This window comes from Octopus sinensis, linkage group LG9 (genome assembly GCF_006345805.1).
Source record: "Octopus sinensis linkage group LG9, ASM634580v1, whole genome shotgun sequence".
NCBI classification, from domain to species: domain Eukaryota; kingdom Metazoa; phylum Mollusca; class Cephalopoda; order Octopoda; family Octopodidae; genus Octopus; species Octopus sinensis.
Genome location: NC_043005.1, coordinates 34,295,155 through 34,316,488, shown reverse-complemented (window position 1 = coordinate 34,316,488; position 21,334 = coordinate 34,295,155). Strand labels below are relative to the sequence as shown.

The following is a 21,334-nucleotide window of genomic DNA, read 5'->3' as shown; positions in this document are numbered from 1 at the left end:
CTTTAACTAATTGTTGATTCTACCATAAACAAATATAAGTTCTTCAAATAGAAAATAGAAAATTCTAAAATTATATTTATTTCAAATCATAATGATGAATATATTGCTTAAAGAGCATCAATCTGAAGTTTATTTCTTAGTTGTAATATTTTTGAATTGAAAAAAATGTATACTTGGAAACTACTATATCAATAAAATATTTCTACAGAAAGATCATAGATGGAAGTTATCACCCACATCAATATGTCTGAATCTCAAATAAAACAGTCCTAGAGGCATGTTATTTATTAGTAGGAAGAAAACTAATAAAAAAAAAAAGACTAGAAATAGCAACATGAAATTATTTTTAACACTTACATATAGAAATGGTGGAAATGGATATTTAAAAACCTATGATAAAATAAAAACCAGTATTAGGCTGGAAAGAAATGTACTATTATAATATATACATATATATTATTATTACTATTGTTATTATTATTATTATTATTATTATTATTATTATTATCATAGTATATATATATATATATATGTTATACTAATATAATTTATAATAATATTGCAGCAACATCTGAAAAAAGTTTCGTCCTTTAAATTAAAATATTCTATATTTCAAAATCTTAAATCACTAAAAAAAAACATTAAGCATTCTTCTTTAAATAAACTAAATAAATGAGTAAATTATACATCAAGAATATATTTATTTTGAAATTACCGTATTGTATATCTAATAAAACAGTTATGATCACACAATCAAAAATATTCAAATATATTGTATTCTGTAATCCTAAGCAGCATAATAGCTTATTTGTCAAAGATTACATATTACAATATCATGAAAATTCAATAGGAGAATCTTTTAAAAGAATAATGATAAAAAAAGATATTCAAAAGATGTTAAATACAAAATTGTACAAAAGTGATTGTAAAGAGCTGTTGCCTTAATAGTTCAAATAGGTTGTAAAAGTGACAATGATGAACTGAGCTGATAATAGCTTATATAATACATCAGCCTTTCTTAACCAAGGTTTCCCCAGAATGTTAGAGTTCAACAAGAGATTGCAAAAGCTCTTGTGAGAAATAATTAATTACATAACAGGTTAATTTTATGTAAATATATTTTAAAGTAATTTTTCCCTTTAACTCTATTTTTGTAATTTTATTATATAAGCAAATTTCTAAAGGTAGGTAAGTAATGGCATCTGTAGATAGTAGGGTGACTCCACAGAGAAAAAAATTAACTCCAAAGATGGAATTGTGGAAGAAACTGGTTTAATTAACTACTTGGTTAAGTCGTAATGATAGTTTTATGATTTGCTTACTGTCTTATGAAATTTTATTTAATGTAATAGAAAAAAAAAATGAACGAAGATGCATAATTTTTAAGCAGGGGTTTCCTGAAACATGTAATGTATTTCAAGGGTTACTCAAGGCTAAAAAGTTTACAAAATGCTGCAATAAGTTATGTAGATTATGCTCTTTTTTTTCTCCAAAAAATGAATAGCCAAAATCAGAAATAAAGTTTCACTGTACTAAAACATTTAGTTGCAAACTTCCAAATTTTTAGTTCAAATCTTGTAAGAGTCAACTTCCACATTTCATTATACTGAGGTTGATAAAAGACTTTTCAATTATTCTCGTTCCAACAAAATTTAATCATGCTGCTTGGCAATAAAAGTTAATACAATGTAATCAGCATGTTAAGAAATAATATTGGTTTGTATATTAATCTAACAAAACAACTTGGCAAACCAACATTAAATTTTATAATAAAACTGCATGTGAGGGAGAGAAAAGAGCAAACTGCTAGGATAAAATATTTTTGGATTAAGTAAATTTATACAAAGATCTTAAATGTATAAGTAAATCTATTATTAATGTCCTAGAAAAGTGATGTATTATTTTCTTGTATGTGGGTCAATGTAAAATAAAGTCAAGAAGGCCTTGTGTTTCTTGTTTCTTTTGTTTGATTTATATAATGTTACTTTCACTTTTTAGCTCCTTTTACTATCAATAAGTTGTAGTTAAATTATGTACAACTTTTGATACAAAACACATAATATAAGGAACCTATATTGTTAAAGTAAGTTAATTAGTAAACTGTATTGTTAAAATCATTTAATAGGTTAATTGTACCATTCAAATCAGTTATGGTTGGTATCCAATCATGTCTTCAGGTCAATTAATGCTTCATCAATAGGATTCACTAGAGAAAATAAATTGCATGAATGTACATTGTATGTGTGTGTGTGCATGCATGTGTGCATGTGTATGTGTGAAAGAGAGAGGGGGTGCATGTGAACTAGTAGCTTTCACTGATTTATGCCAACAAAGTATGCAAACATCGTTGAGAAGACCAAAAACTGCCTGAAATCCTTTGTGATATTTGTTCTGCAACAAGTTACATGGACACTCCCTTATCATTCATCTTCAGAAATGATTGACTTATTGGAAACATGTAACCAATTATACTATCTTTCAGCAATTTCAAAACAAAATAAATAAATAAGAGTAAATTTTCAAGTTGACTGCATTGAAAAATATTTAAAAATTCATCAACAGAAACAAGAGCAAATTGGAAATTATTTTCATAAATAAATTATAAATTCTTTCAAAAACTTTCTTTGTAACAGAGTTCTTTTCAGAAATTCCATAATATATAATGTTTACATACCAATATCAATTAAAAGTTTGTTTAAAATGCAATTTCGAATAAGAAAAATGCCAACAATTATATATTATTTTTATTTCAATGTTAACTGTATCACACTCACATATCACTCAGTCTGTTCCAACATTATAAATAAGCCTTTTACACAACTTCTTTGTAAACAAGCATTTATACATAGCACTTATTTTTAAACCTATCTTGTCTTTAATTTACAATCATTGAACAATTATCTCTTCATGCAACAAAAATCTCTCCAGAGGAATATTATGAAATAACATCTATGATATTTGGTCTGGTACAATAATTTCTAAAAAAAGTACAATCGATATAATTCATTAAGAAAGGATATGTATGTGCACTCATACCACATACATATTATACATCAGCAACATGGAGTCAAAATATCTATTATACATCAGCAACATAGAGTCAAAATATCTGACCTTGCAAACAACTTGATCAAGAATTTTCACACTAGAACGCAACCTATCCAAAACTAATATAACTCATAAATTGGTAAGATGAATAAACTTAAATTAAACTAGGAAGACTAGAGAAAGCTCAAAAAGTCATGGCAATTGCTTTATCCTTAGTACATTTATAGTGTAAATGTAGTAGAAACATTTGGAATACTTAATTTGCCATTCAAGAAAATCTGTTTCTTATAAGAAGGAAGATAGCAAAAACCACAATTTCTACAATGCACCTGCATATATAAGCTATAAAACCAAGCAATATGAAAGATGTTTACACTTTTGAGTTCAGGAAGCATCTGAGAAGTAAATCAGAGGTAGCTACATGAGAAATACAACAGGAATAAGCTATAGAGAGGTCACAATAATTTTTTTTTCCTCTTATGGCTGCTGAGTATTTTTCTAATGGTCTATTTTAACTATCTGAACACGAAATAAAATTTTTGACCCAAGGTTCACGGTAAAAGTGTGCAGTGTCCCTTTGTGTTGCCATACCTTAATTTTTCTAGTGACAGTTGATTTTTAGATATTTTCATATAGGTTCTGCTTTGAATAAAGACATCAAGTAAAAAGTCTTTCTGGAATTATTTATAAGGTCATAAACATAATTAGAAAATTATACATAGAAAAGTATAATTATTAGTCATGAATTATCTTATGGATTCAAAACTTGCTTTAATTAGCCCGTTTCACAATACATCTTTGACATCAGTGGCATTACATAGAACAAAAAGTTACAATCTGCAACTCAAAAGTATCTTAGGTATCATCAGTACCAGGTGGCTGCTGCTAAAGTTTATGACCAATACCAGTATGCATCAAGCAGTCTACCTGAAAGGCTCTGTCCCCTTTATATCAATACATAAAAAGACAATATACCATACTCTGTGACTGCTCACATTCCAGATGACAGCAACGGTTGGGTTGGAACACAAGTTCTCCATGAGAGATCACCTATGACTTTTGAACAATGGTACTGGATCCTGTCAATTCTAACATTATTTTACCCTCACACAGTAACACTACTCTCTTCTGCTAGATCTGTTAGGTAGACAATTTGTTGAATTTGTAAAGGTCCCTGCAGATATGTGATTCACTGGTATTGGCTTTCTTATTTCAAGTGGTTTTGTAGACAAGCACTGGCAGATAGAACAAACTTGCATGCTTTTGGGGTTTTTTTTTTTTTACATTTAACATAAGTTGGTCAACAAATGACCCTCAGTTATCTTTTTTTCCCCTGGTTTTTCCACAACTAACCTTGTTTCTATTTGTTGCTCCATGTCACCTCCATGGTATCTAAATGTTTGAATACAGCAAGTAGTTGGCTGCTCAACATCACTAACATGCCCATCAGTGAGCATAAAGTTCATCTTTCATCTCCTTTGCTTTGAGCAGCCAGTTTCAATGATGGACTGATTGGGAAGCAAAATAACTCTTACTTAATTACCTCACTAAATTTAGTCTGCAATTAGTGTATGGAGAGGAGTTACTGGTGCAGCAACAAGGTCAATGCTTCAATATTCACAATTGTATTGCAATTCTATTGCTTTCAGATCCTGAAGAGACATCCCTCCCAAAAGAAGATGATCAAAATCTCTCTGTGGAACACTGTCCTCCATTTCTACATAAATCTACTCTACCTCATATTTGATAATAGTGTCTGTCATTTTATCAGCAATGTCACTGTAGTGCTAGGGAAAGATATCAGCCAACAAATCCTGCCTTGCTCCCTTGATGCAGTTGAGAAAAGGGATTGTCACCATGTATGTAAAATTGGTTTCAAATTTTGGCATAAAAGCAGCAAGTTCAGGGGAGGGGTAAGTTGTTCACATTGACCCTAGGGCTCAACTGGTACTTATTTTATCAATCCCAAAAGGATGAAAGGCATAGTCAACCTCAATGAAATTTGAACTCAGAATATAAAGACAGGCAAAATGCCACTAAGTATTTCACCTGGCACAACTAACAATTCTGCCACCTCCACCACATATGTAAAATTAACAAATGTTTTGAGTCCTGCTATTATGAAATCATTCTGATTATTCCACATCGTCTGTACACATAACAGTTTGATAAAGGAACCACACCTACCTGGTATCAAAGTTTAGAAGGTGTGGTAAGTAGCTCGCTTACTTCGCATGCGCGTGTCAGTGTTTTTCTTTCACTAAATGGTGTCACGACATTGGTGTGCAGCATCATGAATTGTTGAAGCGCAACTATAAGGTAAGGCATTTGTTTTTTGGGATTCAGTGGAGGTTTGTTGCTTGTTGTTTATTTTTTCAAACAAGAAATCCCTACTGGATTCCAGGCATTTGTCTGCCTGTAGTTGTGTTAAGTGTCTCACTTAGATATGATAAGTGTGTTGATTTGGGGGCATATCCTGCCTCCAAAAAAATTTGTGAAATTTTTTCACCAACTTTTGGTGAAATTTGTGGAGCTGTGTTCCTGTTGTTGTACTCCTGGATTACAAGTGAAGTACCAGTTGGCCGGAATCACGTTTGCTGTGTTTTTGAACTGTCTTCTTTCCTTCTTCCTTCTTTTCTTTTTTGTCTTTTTTGTACTTTTTGAACATTATTAAAAACTTTTCTTCTAAACATGGAAAGAAAATTGACACTGTTTTGGAGTGGGAGATTGTCCCACCAAAAGAGTTGGTGAAAGACTTTGAGGAGAGGATAGTGGTGTTGAGGACATACTCAAAGTCATTCGACACCATCGCCGTTTTCAAAAAAATAGAAATTGAAAAAGAGTTGGTAGAGTATCTACCAACCATAAGATTTATTTCCAGGTGTGCCAAATATGCAATGGTGTGGATGTTGTTTGACACCCCTGAGGAGGCTTGCAGGTTTGTGAGCCAGCCCTTGTAGGGGCAGGAAATATTGTGGAAGAAGTTGACAAGAGCTTGGATCTGTGGGTTGCCACCTGGAATGGAATCCGAGTGGATAGAAGATACTATCCACTGGGGTCTGAGTGGCAGCAGATCCAAGCTGCTAAATGTGAAAATGTTGCCCTCAGCTGATTGGGTTGGGTCAAAAGCTGCTTTGACCATGTGGACCCAATCAGCTGCAAGAAATCTAGTTTTCCCAGATTTTTTGACTAAGGCTGGTAACAGGTATCTGGTGATACTTGAGGGACGCCCCCAACAAGTGTTACCTGGACCTGGAACCAGGCCATTTTTAGTCTTATTCCACAAGGGAGAGACAGTTCAGGATTTTATTAAAAAGTTTGCTAAAGAAGGTCGGTGGGGAGGGGTTCTAACCTGCACTAAGGACCCTAATTGGCCTTCGCAGGTAGCTGCAGAGGTCGTGTGGGAAACTGATTTGTGTAAGGTGATGAACTCCTTCCCCGAAGACACATTTTTGCTTCCTGCTGAAGCACCTCGATCTAGCACCATCGAGGTGCTTGAGTGATTCATTGAGCCTGGTTGGGTACCAGCAGACTGGAAAATAACAGAAAAAGTTAAGAGGCTTTTAGTGCCTCATATTGTGGGGGCATATGGCCCATTTATGAAAAATGTAAGAGGCTTAGTACCTCATTTTTAAGGACCTTGCATCCAAAAGGAATAAAACTAAGAGCTTTATAACCTCAATTTGGTTGTTGTAAAAAGAACAATGTTTTCGGGAAGCAGCAATCAGTGGGCGCCATCTGTCTTCCCTCACCAATTTCATAAATTATTTTGCATTCATTTCATCTTGCGTGTTGTCAAGCCCGCAGCTACTTCTATGTACGGCTTTTATAGTCAATTCTATGAAATAAAGTTTAGTAATACATTTCTCTTTGTCCTGGTTAAATAACTTGTACATCTTAGCCTCAACTAGTATCATTTCAAAATGTTATGCTAGAAATGTTGTTTGCCCATTTCCCTCATGTGACATGAGCTTTACAAGAGCTACTAGTACAGTACCAACAACATTTATATTTTGTCAAAAAATGACATCAATACTGAGCTGTCACTTCACAATCAATTTTCTTGAGGGTCTCAACAAGAAGTGCCACTATATTGCCCTTCTCTTCAAAATCAACAAAGTGAGGACATAAAAGAGATCATCTTACATTTATAACAATTATCATCATAGAAATTCAAGATAAGACATGGCCAGTCGTTATCTACTTCTTTGAGAAGTGATATGCTAATTAAAATAAGTTTTGACTCAAAACTATATCTCTTGACAAGTAACTGTACTTTTAAGATTTTCTTATCATGTTTATGTATCCTGTGTTATATATCATAAATAACCACAGAAAAACTTTGCAGATGAAGAAGTCTTTATTCAAAGCAGAACAACTCTAAAACTCAACTCTTACTACAAACCTTTAAATATGGCAACACATTTTTTTTATAAACCTCAGACTGAAAATAGTCATTTCATGTTGAAATTAGTAAAACAGAACACAAAAGCATTCAGTCCTAAGTTAAACACAAAATGACCCTACTCTTATTCATAAATGAAGCTATTAAATCCATCCTAATTAACATTAAATTCATTAACTCTTTTGATAACAAACCACCTGAGACTACTCTGAAGTCTTGATACAAATTTCCTGCTTTAGAGTGATCTAAATTCAAATCTTCCATCAAAATTTTGTCTTAAACATCAGCTTAATAACGACAAAGTTGTTTTATTAAATTCCTCCTAAGCAATAGCAATATGGAAACAAAAGGCTTTAAATAAGTACTCACAGAAAGATGACATTTTGTAGATCGACTTAAGCAAACTTCTTGAAATGAGATCCTCACATATTAACACAAGATGCCTAAGTATTTAACCTCTAAGTTAGATGGTGAGACTAACATATATACAAAGAATAAATGAGACTTTTCTGAATGAATCACTGCTACAAATCTTCGCATTTCTAAACATATATATATATAATATATATATATATATATATATATATAGCCAGATTAATCAAACAACAATATACATAAGATTATCAAACAACTATATACATTATAAGTGGAAACAGAGGCAGTTTATTATATATCATCAGTTGCAGTCCAGGAACACCAGTAGATACATATTACAAGACAGTAGAACAATCATATACAAGGCTGTCAGATGGAAAGATTGTTGTCATTATAGTATTCAAGTTAATAATGAACTGAATGTATCTACACATCTTATGAAAGAGAATCTGAATAAAGCATCTATGCTAAAAGTTTTATTAAATGCAAGGAACAAAGAAGCAATCATTGGGGAACAAGATATAGTTATGAGAGAGCCCTTCACTTTACGTGCAAGAAATATAAAAAACAAGGACATGTTTGATAAAGGCACTATATCTGAAAAAGAACAGACAAGATGGTCACTACTGGACTGCCTTTAATCACACAGGTTTGCAGGATCAGTGCTGACCTGGGTAGTGATGGATTTACCAATAGGCAGAGCAAGCTGAAGCCTAGAACCTCGAAATCTCAAGTGCCTCCAATCAAGGTATATATATAGTTCTAGTCTTGAACAAGGGGAATTAGGAAAAAACTTACAAATGGAATAGTGTAGGACCTCTTTTCTTTCAAATCCAGTACTGATCCTGGAACTCAACAACAATAACTGGTTTGGACTGCAACCCTACACCCCATGCAATTAGTTAACCACTGCATGTTGGAATGTGCAGCATGTTCCTTGATTAAGTGGATGAGAGGTATATGTAAAAGACTAGATCTATGTGACACACCTAATCATTGGGTTGACTTCCTGCATATTATGGGTCTGCTCAGTGTAACTGTACAATAACTGGCATATTTGATATATTGCCTCAAGTTGTCTGATGTTTCAGAAAAAAAAAGACAAAAACAAAAAAGAGAAATGTTGGTTTGTGTTCTATAAATTGGTAGCAGAGTTAAAATATAATAAACTTTCCAGAAATTAAGCATTTGGCTCAAATTAAAGCTATTGAAAAATCTGGCCTCAAGAGTCAATATCTCTTAGATGCCAATGCTTGTTCTGTTGAATGAATAAAAAAAAGTCACATGAATACAATTACTTCCTCTTTGATAGAGACTAGTTCTTGTAAGAAATAATGAAACTAGCTTACTCACTGACTCCAACATGTGACCAAAATCTTAACTACACTACAGATAAAAAGTAGATGGATTTACAAGTTATCATAAAAATTTACTTCTAACACAGAAACAAAGCCACATATTTTCAAAGAGAATACAATCAATTATATTGACCTAGTACTTAACTAGTACTTAATTTATTGACCACATGTAAATCACTAACAAAGTTGACACAAGCTAGATTTGAACTCAGAATTTAAAAGGAATTCAGCTGCTATTTCTGAAGTTCACTGTCATTAGATGATTAACTTCAATACAAAGCTACAAATTTAGTGAGAGGAACATAGCCAACCAATATAATCAAATCCCACAGTTTGACTTTAAAACCAAAGACAAAGAAAACAAAGTTTTATCTGACTGAGATTTGAACTCGCAACTTACAGCAATATAAGTAAATATCACAAGGCATTTTGATGAGTACTCTACCAATTTTGTTTGGTATTAGGCTATAAATTTATAGAGGTATCCTAGTAAGATGAAAGGCAAAAATGACCTCAGGAGAATTTTCACTGAATGTATATAGAAACAAAACTAAAAATAGGGAAGTTAGACCATGTCCCATTGCACCAAATTTATAATTATGGCTTCTTAGATTGGGACAAGAACACAAATTTTTAGGAGACATATGATTGCATTGACAGCAAGAAGATGATTGAAAGTTGAAGTTGACCTTGGTAGAATTTGAACTAAGGAAACAAAGGTACAGAAATACATGTTACAAGACATCTAATTATGGAATCTATGGTTTTGGTCACCTTTTGTGTTTCACAAGAATAATTTCTTATATTGGTTTAAGGCTACAGATTTGTCAGGAAAGGATAAAAATAAATTAAATTAATACCCAATACATGCTTGGCTTACATTTTATTAATCATAGCAAGCTTCCAACTTTGGATAAAGGGGGAACCCCCTAAATACTCTAATGTTTAATTTTGTAATCTACTATTACCGTCCACACCTGCATCATCATCATCATTATCATCATTGTTATCATCATGGTCCTCATCATTGTTTTAACTGCCAGTTTTCTATACTTATATGGGTTAGACAAAGGCAGATATTTCTATAGCTGACATGTTTCCAAGTAAGGAAATGTTTCCTGTACACTTTTGAAAGACGAACAGCTCATTGAACAGACATATTTTTATAGAGATTTGTTAACAAGCAACATTTGTATGAGGGTTACTTTATTTACACTTAGTGTGCACATGTCAAGACAAGGAGACAGAAACACATATGTGTGCATGTGTGCATGTACACACAATGGGCTTCTTAGAGTTTCTGTGTACCAAATTTTACTCACAAAGCATTGGGCAACATGTAACTATAGTAAAAGATACTGACTGATAGTGTCCACTTGACATGAATGAACCCAGAACCAAATGATTCCAAAGTGGTTTTCTTAATGACACATCTATGCCTGCTCCTCTGTACTACTCTCAGTATTTCGGCTATTTCTTATTTCTTACAGTTCATAGGTTAAAGTGGAGGTATTACAATTTCCATTGCTACAAGCATATTTCTACAAATCTCACCAGTCAAATTCAAACAATATAAAAAAACAAAACAAAATAATTTCTCAAGAGAGGAATGTTTTTGCATGTTTGGATATACATAAATATGTGTGTGAAATGTGTGTGTGTTTGTATTTGCTTTTATTGAAACTGCAAGTTTGTCTCACAAGTTTCACACTACTGCAATCTTTACGTAAAAACAGTGATCACAATAGTGAAACTCAAATCATGAGAGAAACCCAATTTCAGTTACAATAAAAACAAAATTATAGCCTCTACAGTGTGTGTAGAAACACTGCCAGATCAGACTGGAGCCTGGTGCAGCCTTCTGGCTTCCCAGATCTCCGGTCGAACCGTCCAACCCATGCTAGCATGGAGAACGGACGGTGATGATGATGATGATATATACATACATACAATAATTATATATTAATTTCTTTAAATACATAGTGGTGACATTTCAGATCCAAGCAGGCACACATGATGACCATAGGTTTAAGGGGACTTATGTGAAACTATCAATTATATACTCTGTTGTGTTTACATGATCATATATGTGTGTGTGTGTGTGTGTGTGTGTGTGTGTGTGTGAAAGAGAGAAAGAAATTTAACAAATAGAAATAGATACAGCATCATGTCATTCGTCTCGATCAGGCTGTGAAGCTGGTTGATAAAATTTAGTTATAAATAATATATTTTCATAATTCCTTAACATAGAGACATAATGAAACAATAACACATGCACACAGCTTAGAGTATATTTTTTATGTGTGTTTATTTAATTTAAATGGTTTGAAATATGTATCTTCATTGTTAAATAGCAGTACACCCTTCTTTCATGCAACTGTCAAGAACAGACAGATGCAGTTGTTAAATAAGGTTGACCAAAATCATTATTTGCCTTTGCTAAAAAAATACCTCGAGCAGAAATTGAACTAAAAGTCTTTGGATTAATATTAATCCAACAGTTTAAACATGATCTAATTCACCCCCTCTCTGTCACTCACATACTAAGTAAGTCAAAGTAGTAGTCATACAGACAGACAGCAGAACAAACTTAGAGATTAACACACAGAAAGTCAGACATCAGCATATAGATACAGAGGGAGAATTTCATAGAAGAAGACAAACACATTAACAATTAGACAGATTGATGGATGGCTGGCTGGCTGGCTGGTTGGTTGGCTGGCTGGCTGGTTGGTTGGTTGGTTGTTGGTTGGTTGGTTGGTTGTTGGTTGGTTGGTTGGTTGGGTTGGGTTGGATAATCAGTTACATACAAACTGATAGGTAATACTCAGAAACACACTCAGATACATAAGACATGCACAAGATAGCGAGACTCACACACACACACACACACACACACACACACAGAGTCAGATTGGTACACTCTGAAAGGCTACCTAACATAGGTGTGATGTACTGAAATGACATACCAAAATGTTATTTTACCTACATCATTCATTAAGTTATTTCCCTTGGCTCACATTTTCTGATCATACAAATTATTAAAAGCAGACTCAAGTTTAACTATTCTTTACTGATGAGGTCCAATAAGACTTAAACATGTTCCTTACCTGAAAATGAATATCAGATATTTTCCTAAGTATGTAAATTAATATTTTTGAGAAATTTATTCTGAATTTCTAATTAAAACAACTACTTATAAGTTTCATTTTCTTTATTCAACAAACAGGCAGTGTTTCAGTACATTACTCCTTAACGGATTTATCTAAATTCATACCATTAGCCATCTTCAGTTATTTCCGCTTAATTTAGAACTTTTAACAAGCATTAAAGTCATTTTCTTTCATAAATTTAATTGTTAAGTAATAAATATGCTTACCGTTTCAGATTCACTATGTCTGAAATGCAGACGTTTCTCTGGGGTGGATAACCTTTCTCTACTCCTAGCAGGAGATGCCTTCTGATCAGAAAGTTTGTCTTCAACACTGTCAGTTAGAGACATGGTTGCTATTATTGCTAGTAATCAAAAATATTTCCACATAACTGAAAATAAAGAAAAGAAAAAAATATATATTATGTATGTATATTGGTTTCAAATTTTGGCACAAGACCAGCAATTTTGGGGTAGGAGGTGGTTGATTACATTAACCCCAGTGTTCAACTGGTGATTATTATATCAACCTCAAAAGAATGAAAGGCAAGGTTAACCATAACAGAATTTGAACTCTGAACATAAATCATCATCATCATCATCATCAACATCGTTTAACATCCGCCTTCCATGCTAGCATGGGTTGGACGATTTGATTGAGGTCTGGTGAACCAGATGGCTGCACCAGACTCCAATCTAATCTGGCAGAGTTTCTATAGCTAGATGCCCTTCCTAACACCAACCACTCCAAGAGTGTAGTGGGTACTTTTACGTGCCACCGGCACGAGGGCCAGTCAGGCGGTACTAGCAATGGCCATGCTCAAATGGTACTTTTTATGTGCCACCTGCAAAGGAGCCAGTCCAGTGGCACTGGCAATGACCTCGCTCGAATATTTTTTTCACGTGCCACCAGCACAAGTGCCAGTAAGGCAATGCTGGTAATGATCACGCTCGAATGGTGTTTTTTACGTGAGGCCAACTTGTTGTAACAGTTTGTATTTGTGTAATAAAAAAAGAGATAGAAAATTATTAGGTATTTGATATAAATTTGTTATACTGAGTCCAATTACTAAGAAAAAGAAATATAAGTAATATAGGTACCCAATGATTATAAAAAGATAGGTGACATCCATTATAGGTGATGTAGACAACATACAACACCCCAAACCCCTGTATCTGTAGACATCACAAATATATGTCATGAAGAAGAACAGCAAAGAAAAATATAAAACTAAGTTATCACATTTATTTAAAAATGCTCAAGTTCAACTCTGATAAACAAATTGTCCAGTTCATTTCATCATTAAATATTTGCAAAGTAAATATCTGAGACCTCCTTTCATATGACATTATAATTAATAATCAATGAAGATGTTAAAGTATAATTATAGTAATGAATTTTACTGAATTTGTTGTTTCTATGTTGCATCATTTTGTACTTCAGTAAATTTTACTATGTTTTGTTCAACATTTAGAACAGAATCTTTTTTTTTCTGGGTAAGCATTACAAGGGTAAAGCATACAATTAGTGCCAAATACACTATTTTTGTTACTTCACTTGGTTGGTTTGATATCATTTTTACATCTCACACACAAACACACACAAATCTTCCTCATTTCTGTGAGGAAAACATAATATATGAGCAACAAGTGTCACAAGTATAATTAGAAACACTATGAAGCTGTCACTGTAATGATTTGCTTCATTAAATCTAAGATAGACTACCAGAATAAAACATTTTCATTGGATTACAAAACTTATTTTAATCTTTTACCATAACTGACAAAATATGATTTTACTGGAGACAAATTTACGATAGACTATGAATCATTTAAAAAAAAATATTCAAGGCTGAGGATCTGCAGAGACTAGACTGAAGTTGAATGAGACATGTTGCACTTTGCTCACCCAACTTTCATTTATGCTGACATCCTAAGAGAGTGGCTGGACATAAAAAGGTATTAACTGATGGAAGAAGAGAAGAACAATAAAAAAAAGTATAGTAAGATATGTAAAAAGTTGTAATAATGGTCCTCAGAATGTTGAATGTTACAAATTACATAGAACTGAGTGCAGTGGTGATATTCCACAATGTGGTTCTTTTATGGCAAAATGAATGATAAATAAAACGATGATGGTGACAACTTTATAAGAGTTTTAAGATTTAATTTATAATTAACTACCCACTTCTTATTAATATTCTCCAGGTATCTTATTGATATGTTCCAGTTAAAATATAAAATGCTATAACATTCTATTTTGTTAATAAGTAAAACATTAGGTTTTAGTTATTTGAAAATCAAAGCCAACACAGATATCCAGCAGGGGAACAATTTATGTTTTATTTGCAGGTGTTTATATTTTCACTTAAAAAACTTTTTTTCTTTCTTTTCTTCCTCAAGATGGCTTAGGTTGGAACAAAATTTTACCAAGATCATTTAAATGATAATCAAATTACCTCCTTAGCACTCAAGTACTTTTATGAATTTCAGAAGTTCCAGCTTAGACCTAGAAATAGTGCTCATATATTGAGCTAGTGGAAGTTGTAGATGCATCTCTGTTTAAAACCGATTCTTAGGTTAATACATTTGAATATTTTTCATGGAGAGAAAAGGAAAAAAGCAGACAACCACAAGCCTACTTAGCATTATTTTTCAACTCTTTATAACCTTTACAATTCATTCCTAAATCCAATAGAATCATCATGAAACACACACACAAAACCTTTTTTACTGCCAGCTACTCTCTCTTTCTCTCTCTCTATGTAATTCCTAAACAATGTAAGAACCCTACTTCAAAATTTGAAGCAAAGCATTTCCATCAATTTTCTAATTACAGCTACAAAATTTAAAATAAAAATTAATTCCTCTAAGCTTAACATTTCAATTCTAATCGTTAAAAATCATTCAACTCTAATAAAACATTTATCCCTAAAGTCGTGGAAAAAAGAAATTATAAGATGATTGCGATTGCAAACAACATTATAAATCTGTAGGTTTCAAAGAATGGGTCAACTGCTATATTTTTGCATTTCTACACAGTTACTGAAACTTAATAACTATTAACTAAGTTGCCTGTCAAATATTTCTTTAAAAATATGAGAACACCAATTTAAACACACACACTCACATATCACTGAATAAGGATTATGGAAGAGACATGATTTTTTATATAAATCTAAGGTAATACACATAAAGGGAATTTCTTTTGTAGCTGTTTTTCACAACAGAGGTAAAAATGAAATGTCTTCAAGGAACAACATTGTATATATTCTTTCATTTTTTCCCCTTTTGTATAATTTAGTGAACACTCTAACCTACAATTCTTTAATTAAACTGTCTTTTGGATGAATTTGAAGTTTCCATATTCATTGTGATCTAAGCAATTCCACTAAATACAGGTTCTTATCTTACATACAACAAATATATTTCTACATATTCAATATAGTGTCTGTGTAACAACATTGACCAAGAGACAACTACTTAATATGTTGTTTTAAGTAACGCACTTCATAAGTTTTTTGTTTGGTTGTTTTTTGCTTTATCTTAAGCTTATATGGGAAATAACATAATGCACTTAAGTAATGCAGTTTATCATTTTATGATGTTTGTAGCTACCACAGAAATAATGGTTTCTATAAATATACACAACATTAATGTTTTCATTTGTTTTAACTGAAAACATTTATTGTGGAATAAGTAAACAGATATGAGTAAATGAAATCAATTTCTTAGTCTAAAACAGCAATCATTTTTTAATCACTTAGTCAAAGGGAAGGGTAGTGTCCATAACGCTTTCCAGGACCTCTGAGAGTAATGTAAGTAGGGAAGAATATATCCACAAACCCCAAACCTGGCCCAAATACTTGCAACATAGTGGACCCCACTAAAGATACCAGAGACTAGATGATGGTGTTAAACTATCACAGTAGGCCACAAGGGAAACTAAACTTAGAATGCAAACCAGAATAAATAGCGTTTTGTCTGCCATTCCAATACTTTTGCTAATCTGCACTGGAAGAACTTCACAGTTATCATGAAAATTTCAAGATTTCGTAGAATACCTATTTTTTTTATTTTTCAGTCTGAAGCATTTGATTCATGAGCTGGTGTGAATTCTGCATAGGTAGTACTGAAGGTGCTGTTTTAGGAAATAATGTCTTTGAAAACTACATTGTTATACAACTGTGACTGCCTCTTCCTAGCAAGTTATCTTTTATTTTCATCTTTACATCAAGAAATGAACACACTCGAGAACAAGCCACATACAACTGACCATGAGAAAGTGCTGGTTCACTTCTCTTTGTTTTTCCATAGTGAATAGTGATTGTTATCAAAATTACCAACAATATGTCAAAAAATATTGTATATATCTCTATATATATAAATGGCAGTTTGTCTGTCTATGTGTCTGTCAGGTTGTACCCTCACCCTGACCACGACTTTCAACTGATTCTGATGAAACTTGACACACACATAGCCCAATGTCATAATTCAAAACTAACGCAGCAAAAATTTTGAAAAGAGCAGCCAGTTCTGAAAAAAATCAATAAATTCGACATGGGGTCGAGAATCTAAGCTTATCATATGCAACACATTTTCCGTTGTAGTTTTCGCAACTTGCAATCGATTTTCACCAAACTCATGGTGATGCTTAATGTTACCCTAAGGAACTTAATTCTGACGTTAGATTTCCATGCAATGCCTTACCATCAGAAAAAATCGATAAAATCATGCTATTTTGGGAAATCACGTTCAAATTCAAAATGACATATTTTCGACAATATCTTTAACAAATTGGCAGGAATTTTTTTTGGAATTCACAGCGAGAACGCTTTCATTCCCTAGAGGGAAAGGACCAAATTGGGATTAGTCGTTGCCTACTAGAGGCTCCCGAGCCCCCTTTCGCTAGACTTAAGTTAGAATTAGGTAGGGCTTAGCTGTGGTCCAAACCCAATTCGGGTTCGAGGGGGTGGTGTCAAAAGGGTCGGCATGTGCAACCTTATCACCTCTGCCTGTCAAACTCCCAACCCATGCATTCCTGTCGCGACACTGATCCCGCAGAACTGGGTTGGGTGTGCTAAACAAAACCAGAAAATGCACTTTGACTGTCATAGATTTTCTTCATGCCTTTAGGCTTCATTTTACAAAATAACGGTTCAATGAGTACAAAAATGGGTAAAAAGGTAAAAGGACATTGCTTATCAACAAAGTTTCTTACATACCCGGGCAATGCCGAGCTATGCTGCTAGTAGTAAATAATTTAAACAAGCTTAACCACAGAACAAAATTGAAGACATAATCTTCAATAATACTCTACTATAATACAACTATATCACTAATACATTAATAATTTTTATTATGCTGACTGTATTTTCCTATGAGAGAAAAGTGCATATTGCAAGATTTGAATCCACAGTCCTTGAAAACAAAGTACAGTAACTACACAAATGAGCCGCGGATTCTAAAGCATATATCAATAATATATGTACTGCACTTAATTTGAAATATTTATTTCCTGTCAATTGTCTTTGGCATAATACATATATATAATTATATATATATATTATTCCTGGTCATTGGTCAGCAATAATTTTACTATTTTTGAAAGTAAAGGTAGCTTTAGGTGAATTTCAAATTGAAATATATTAGGTCATCCCATAAGTTCTGTCTGAATTTTGAATAATGAAAACAAGTGATCAAATGTTATATTTAACTGAAATTTAATCAACAATGTACTTTCCCTGATTATCTATGACTTCCTTCCATCTATTTACAAGCTTTTTAATCCCATCAATGTAAAACTCTTTTGCTTTCAAAGCGAAGAACTCTGAAATGTCAGTTTTGACCTCCTCCTGGCTTGCGAAAGTTATGTCCCCCAAATGATTCTGTAAACTATGAAACAAATAGTAAGTAGTCTGAAAGAGCAAGGTTAGGAGATTAAGGTGGATGAGGAGTTTTTTCCCAACCAAGCTCTTTGATCTTCTGTGATGTGATTTTTGTGGTGCGGGGTCGCACATTTTCTGATAAAAGATCACTTCTTTTTGATTCACTAAAGCAGGTCTTTTTTTCTTCAAAGCTTGGTTCAAATGCTCTAATTGCTAACAGTAGACTTGATCATTGATTGTTGCATTAGGTGGTAACAATTCAAAGCAAATTACTCCTTTGCAATCCCACTAGATAGAGAAAAGAACCTTTTTCCCATGAAGTTCCCTTCTCGGTTGTGGTTGAGCTTTTTCCCTTTTACCAAGCCACTTTTTATGACATTTAACATTTTGATAGAAGATCCATATTTCATCACCAGTCACAAGTCTATCCAAAAAGGGTAAAATGAGTTTGTGAGAATGGAGAGAAGAGCAGATGTCAACTCAGGATTTGCAGTTACTTTTGGACAATTCATGAGGCACCTGTTTTCCAAGTTTAGGAACCTTTCCAAGTTGCTGAAGATAACAATGAACAGTTGTATGGTTTGAACTAAGCTTTATTGCCAATTCTTCAACTGATAATGCAAGATTTTCTTCAAGTAATGCCTCAAGGAGCTTATCATCAAACTCAACCGGACGTCCTGTTCGATCTTCATCTTCAAGGCTGAAATCTCCACTTCTGAATTTTGCAAACCATCTTCTGCAAGTTCTTTCATTCAAGCATTCTTTCCCATAAACTGAGTGTATGTTTCGAGTTGCTTCGGCTGCAGAGTTTCCTTTTTTGTACTCATAAAGCATTATGTGCCTCAAATGCTCTTTGGATACTTCCATGTTAGAAAGGGTTTTAATCAAAGAAATTTCAATTCTATTATTCTGTAAAATAATTTTTAATTCCATTAGACATTCTAAAATACTATTAAATTTCATTGAATTTTAAAAAAAGGTAAAATTGGACAGAACTTATGGAATGACCTGATAATATCAGTTTTTGTCTATCATAAACTAGAAATGCATTTTTGTCATTCTCCAACCATTTCTATTCATTTAAAAACCTTTCTATTCATTTAAAATTAAAGCAGAATCTATAAGACTTCTTGATGATGACAAAAGCCTCATGCAACAACCACATAGTTGCTACATAATAATGAAAGGTAGTAGGCTTACTTCGGAAATTAACCCCCTAAAAAAGGAAGAATCTAGTACAGGTTCTTAAGAAAGAGAAAATGTCAACTGGAAATTTTTAGCTAAGAAAGCTTGTAAAGGAAATAAACTCCTTATGAAAAGTTTTTAAGATCTGGAAGCATTTGTTTCTGTACAGATTGACTGCTGAAAGTAAAATGCATTAGCTCTATGACTATGATCTCATCATTATCACCTTCATCATTTTACATTTGTTTTACATACTGGTATGGATGGAGTGGTTTGACAGGATCTGACAAGTCAAAGAGCCACATCTTGTCCCAATGTCCCAGTTTTGGCTTGATTTCTATGGCTGGACGTCCTTCATAACACCAACCACTTTACAGAGTGTAGAGTGCATTTTTTTTTTGTGCCACCAGCACTATTCTTTTGCCTTTAGCAAGACCAAAGACTCCTCTCAAACCCCTGTTGTCTCTACTCATTTTGCTGACAATTTTACAGTTTACTGGGTGCTTTTTTCATGTCACCAGCACTAGTGAGGTTGCCTTGTAACCATCAAAAAAAAAAAAGGAAAGAGAGTGATGACATGAGATGGGGTGTTGGGGGAAGTCATGGCACTGAGCAGAACTGATTGGTTGTCATGAAGGAGGGTGTATGATGAGAGGAATTGATTTATTGATGTGACAGAGTGACAGAGGAAAGATTAACAAAGGCAAGGATCTGTGAATTACAATATGCTGATGACAACGTTGTTCAACAACTAAAGCCAATCGCCAAATCTCTTATGTATTTGTTTGAATTTATAAGGCTTTTGGCCTCACTGTCAGTTTAGTATAAATGATAACTCTAACTCAATACCTATTAGGAAAAGACCTGTTCAAATTGCGATCTATCCTGCTTTAAATAAAAAAAAATTGAAGGCAAGTATCTTTGATGCTCTAAGAAAGAAAAATTATGTAAAAATGAACTATTTATGGGTTTTTTAAACCTATCAAAAAAAAAATACCAGAGCAGCTTCCACGAAAGTTGTGGGAATTTTATTTCATTTTTTTTTTTTGACAACAAATCCATAAATAGATCTATTGACAAATTTATTTTTCTCTATTCACAAGAGAGAATGTAATGTAAGTAAATAAAGTGCATTTCCTCCATAGTCATCTAGATTACTTCCCTGTTAATTTAAGGGTTGTTAATGAAGAACAAGGAAAGTATTTACACAATGCCATAACAAAATACAGAAAAAAGCTAGCAGGGACAGATGAATACAAATATGATGACAGACTGTCGCTGGTACCTAATAAGAGAAGAAAACAAAAATGATTATGTTCAACAATACAAGAGGAGCAAGCAGCTCCCTTAAACAGAGTACTTGCTGAACCAACCTTGTTATGAATAATCTACATCTTCAGACATTTAACATGACATGGACTAAATTGCATGGCTAGGCAATGCAGTTGTTCCTCCTACAATATAGAGGAGTAACCACAGTGATATTTAGTGTATTTTACTGTTTCTTTCTGAGGTTGCACAATGCAAGAATGGCTACATTTGCATAATAAAATATATTTTTAAATATTTTGATAAGATAAAGACTTGTTGTGAAAAATGCAAACTTTTTTAAAGTGCAGCCTAATGTTAAGTTTTTGACAACATTAAGTATAGTTTATCAGTCAATAGACTTACAAATAAAACATTGCATGATAGACTCTTCAATTTTGTTCCATAGTTAAGTGTTACAATAAGTAGATGAGATTGTAGCTGAACAGTATTATAGATGCATGCACACTAGCACACACATGCATACACACACATGTATATGCATCATCATCGTTTTTACATCCACTTTCCATGATGGCATAAATTGGACAGGTCTATAACTAACTACTTTACAGAGTGGACAGGGAACATTTTTTCGCAGTACCAACTCGGGAGA

At 33.1% G+C, this 21,334-nt stretch overlaps 1 protein-coding gene across 8 annotated transcripts in view; it reads right to left on the bottom strand.

The window, feature by feature from the left end:
- The window catches only part of LOC115215917 (oxysterol-binding protein-related protein 6), a 270,837-nt gene that overhangs the window by 213,325 nt on the left and 36,178 nt on the right, over positions 1-21,334 (bottom strand). For 6 of the 8 annotated variants that reach the window (XM_029785276.2, XM_029785277.2, XM_029785275.2 and 3 more), the window contains exons 2-3: positions 12,566-12,729; positions 358-390 (exon numbers count right to left, since the gene is read on the bottom strand). In XM_029785276.2, coding sequence (XP_029641136.1) covers positions 358-390; positions 12,566-12,688 — 156 coding nt within the window. In that variant the 5' untranslated portion in view covers positions 12,689-12,729. The remainder of the gene's footprint in view (positions 1-357; positions 391-12,565; positions 12,730-21,334) is intronic. The other 2 variants (XM_029785271.2, XM_029785272.2) reach the window with 1 other exon arrangement.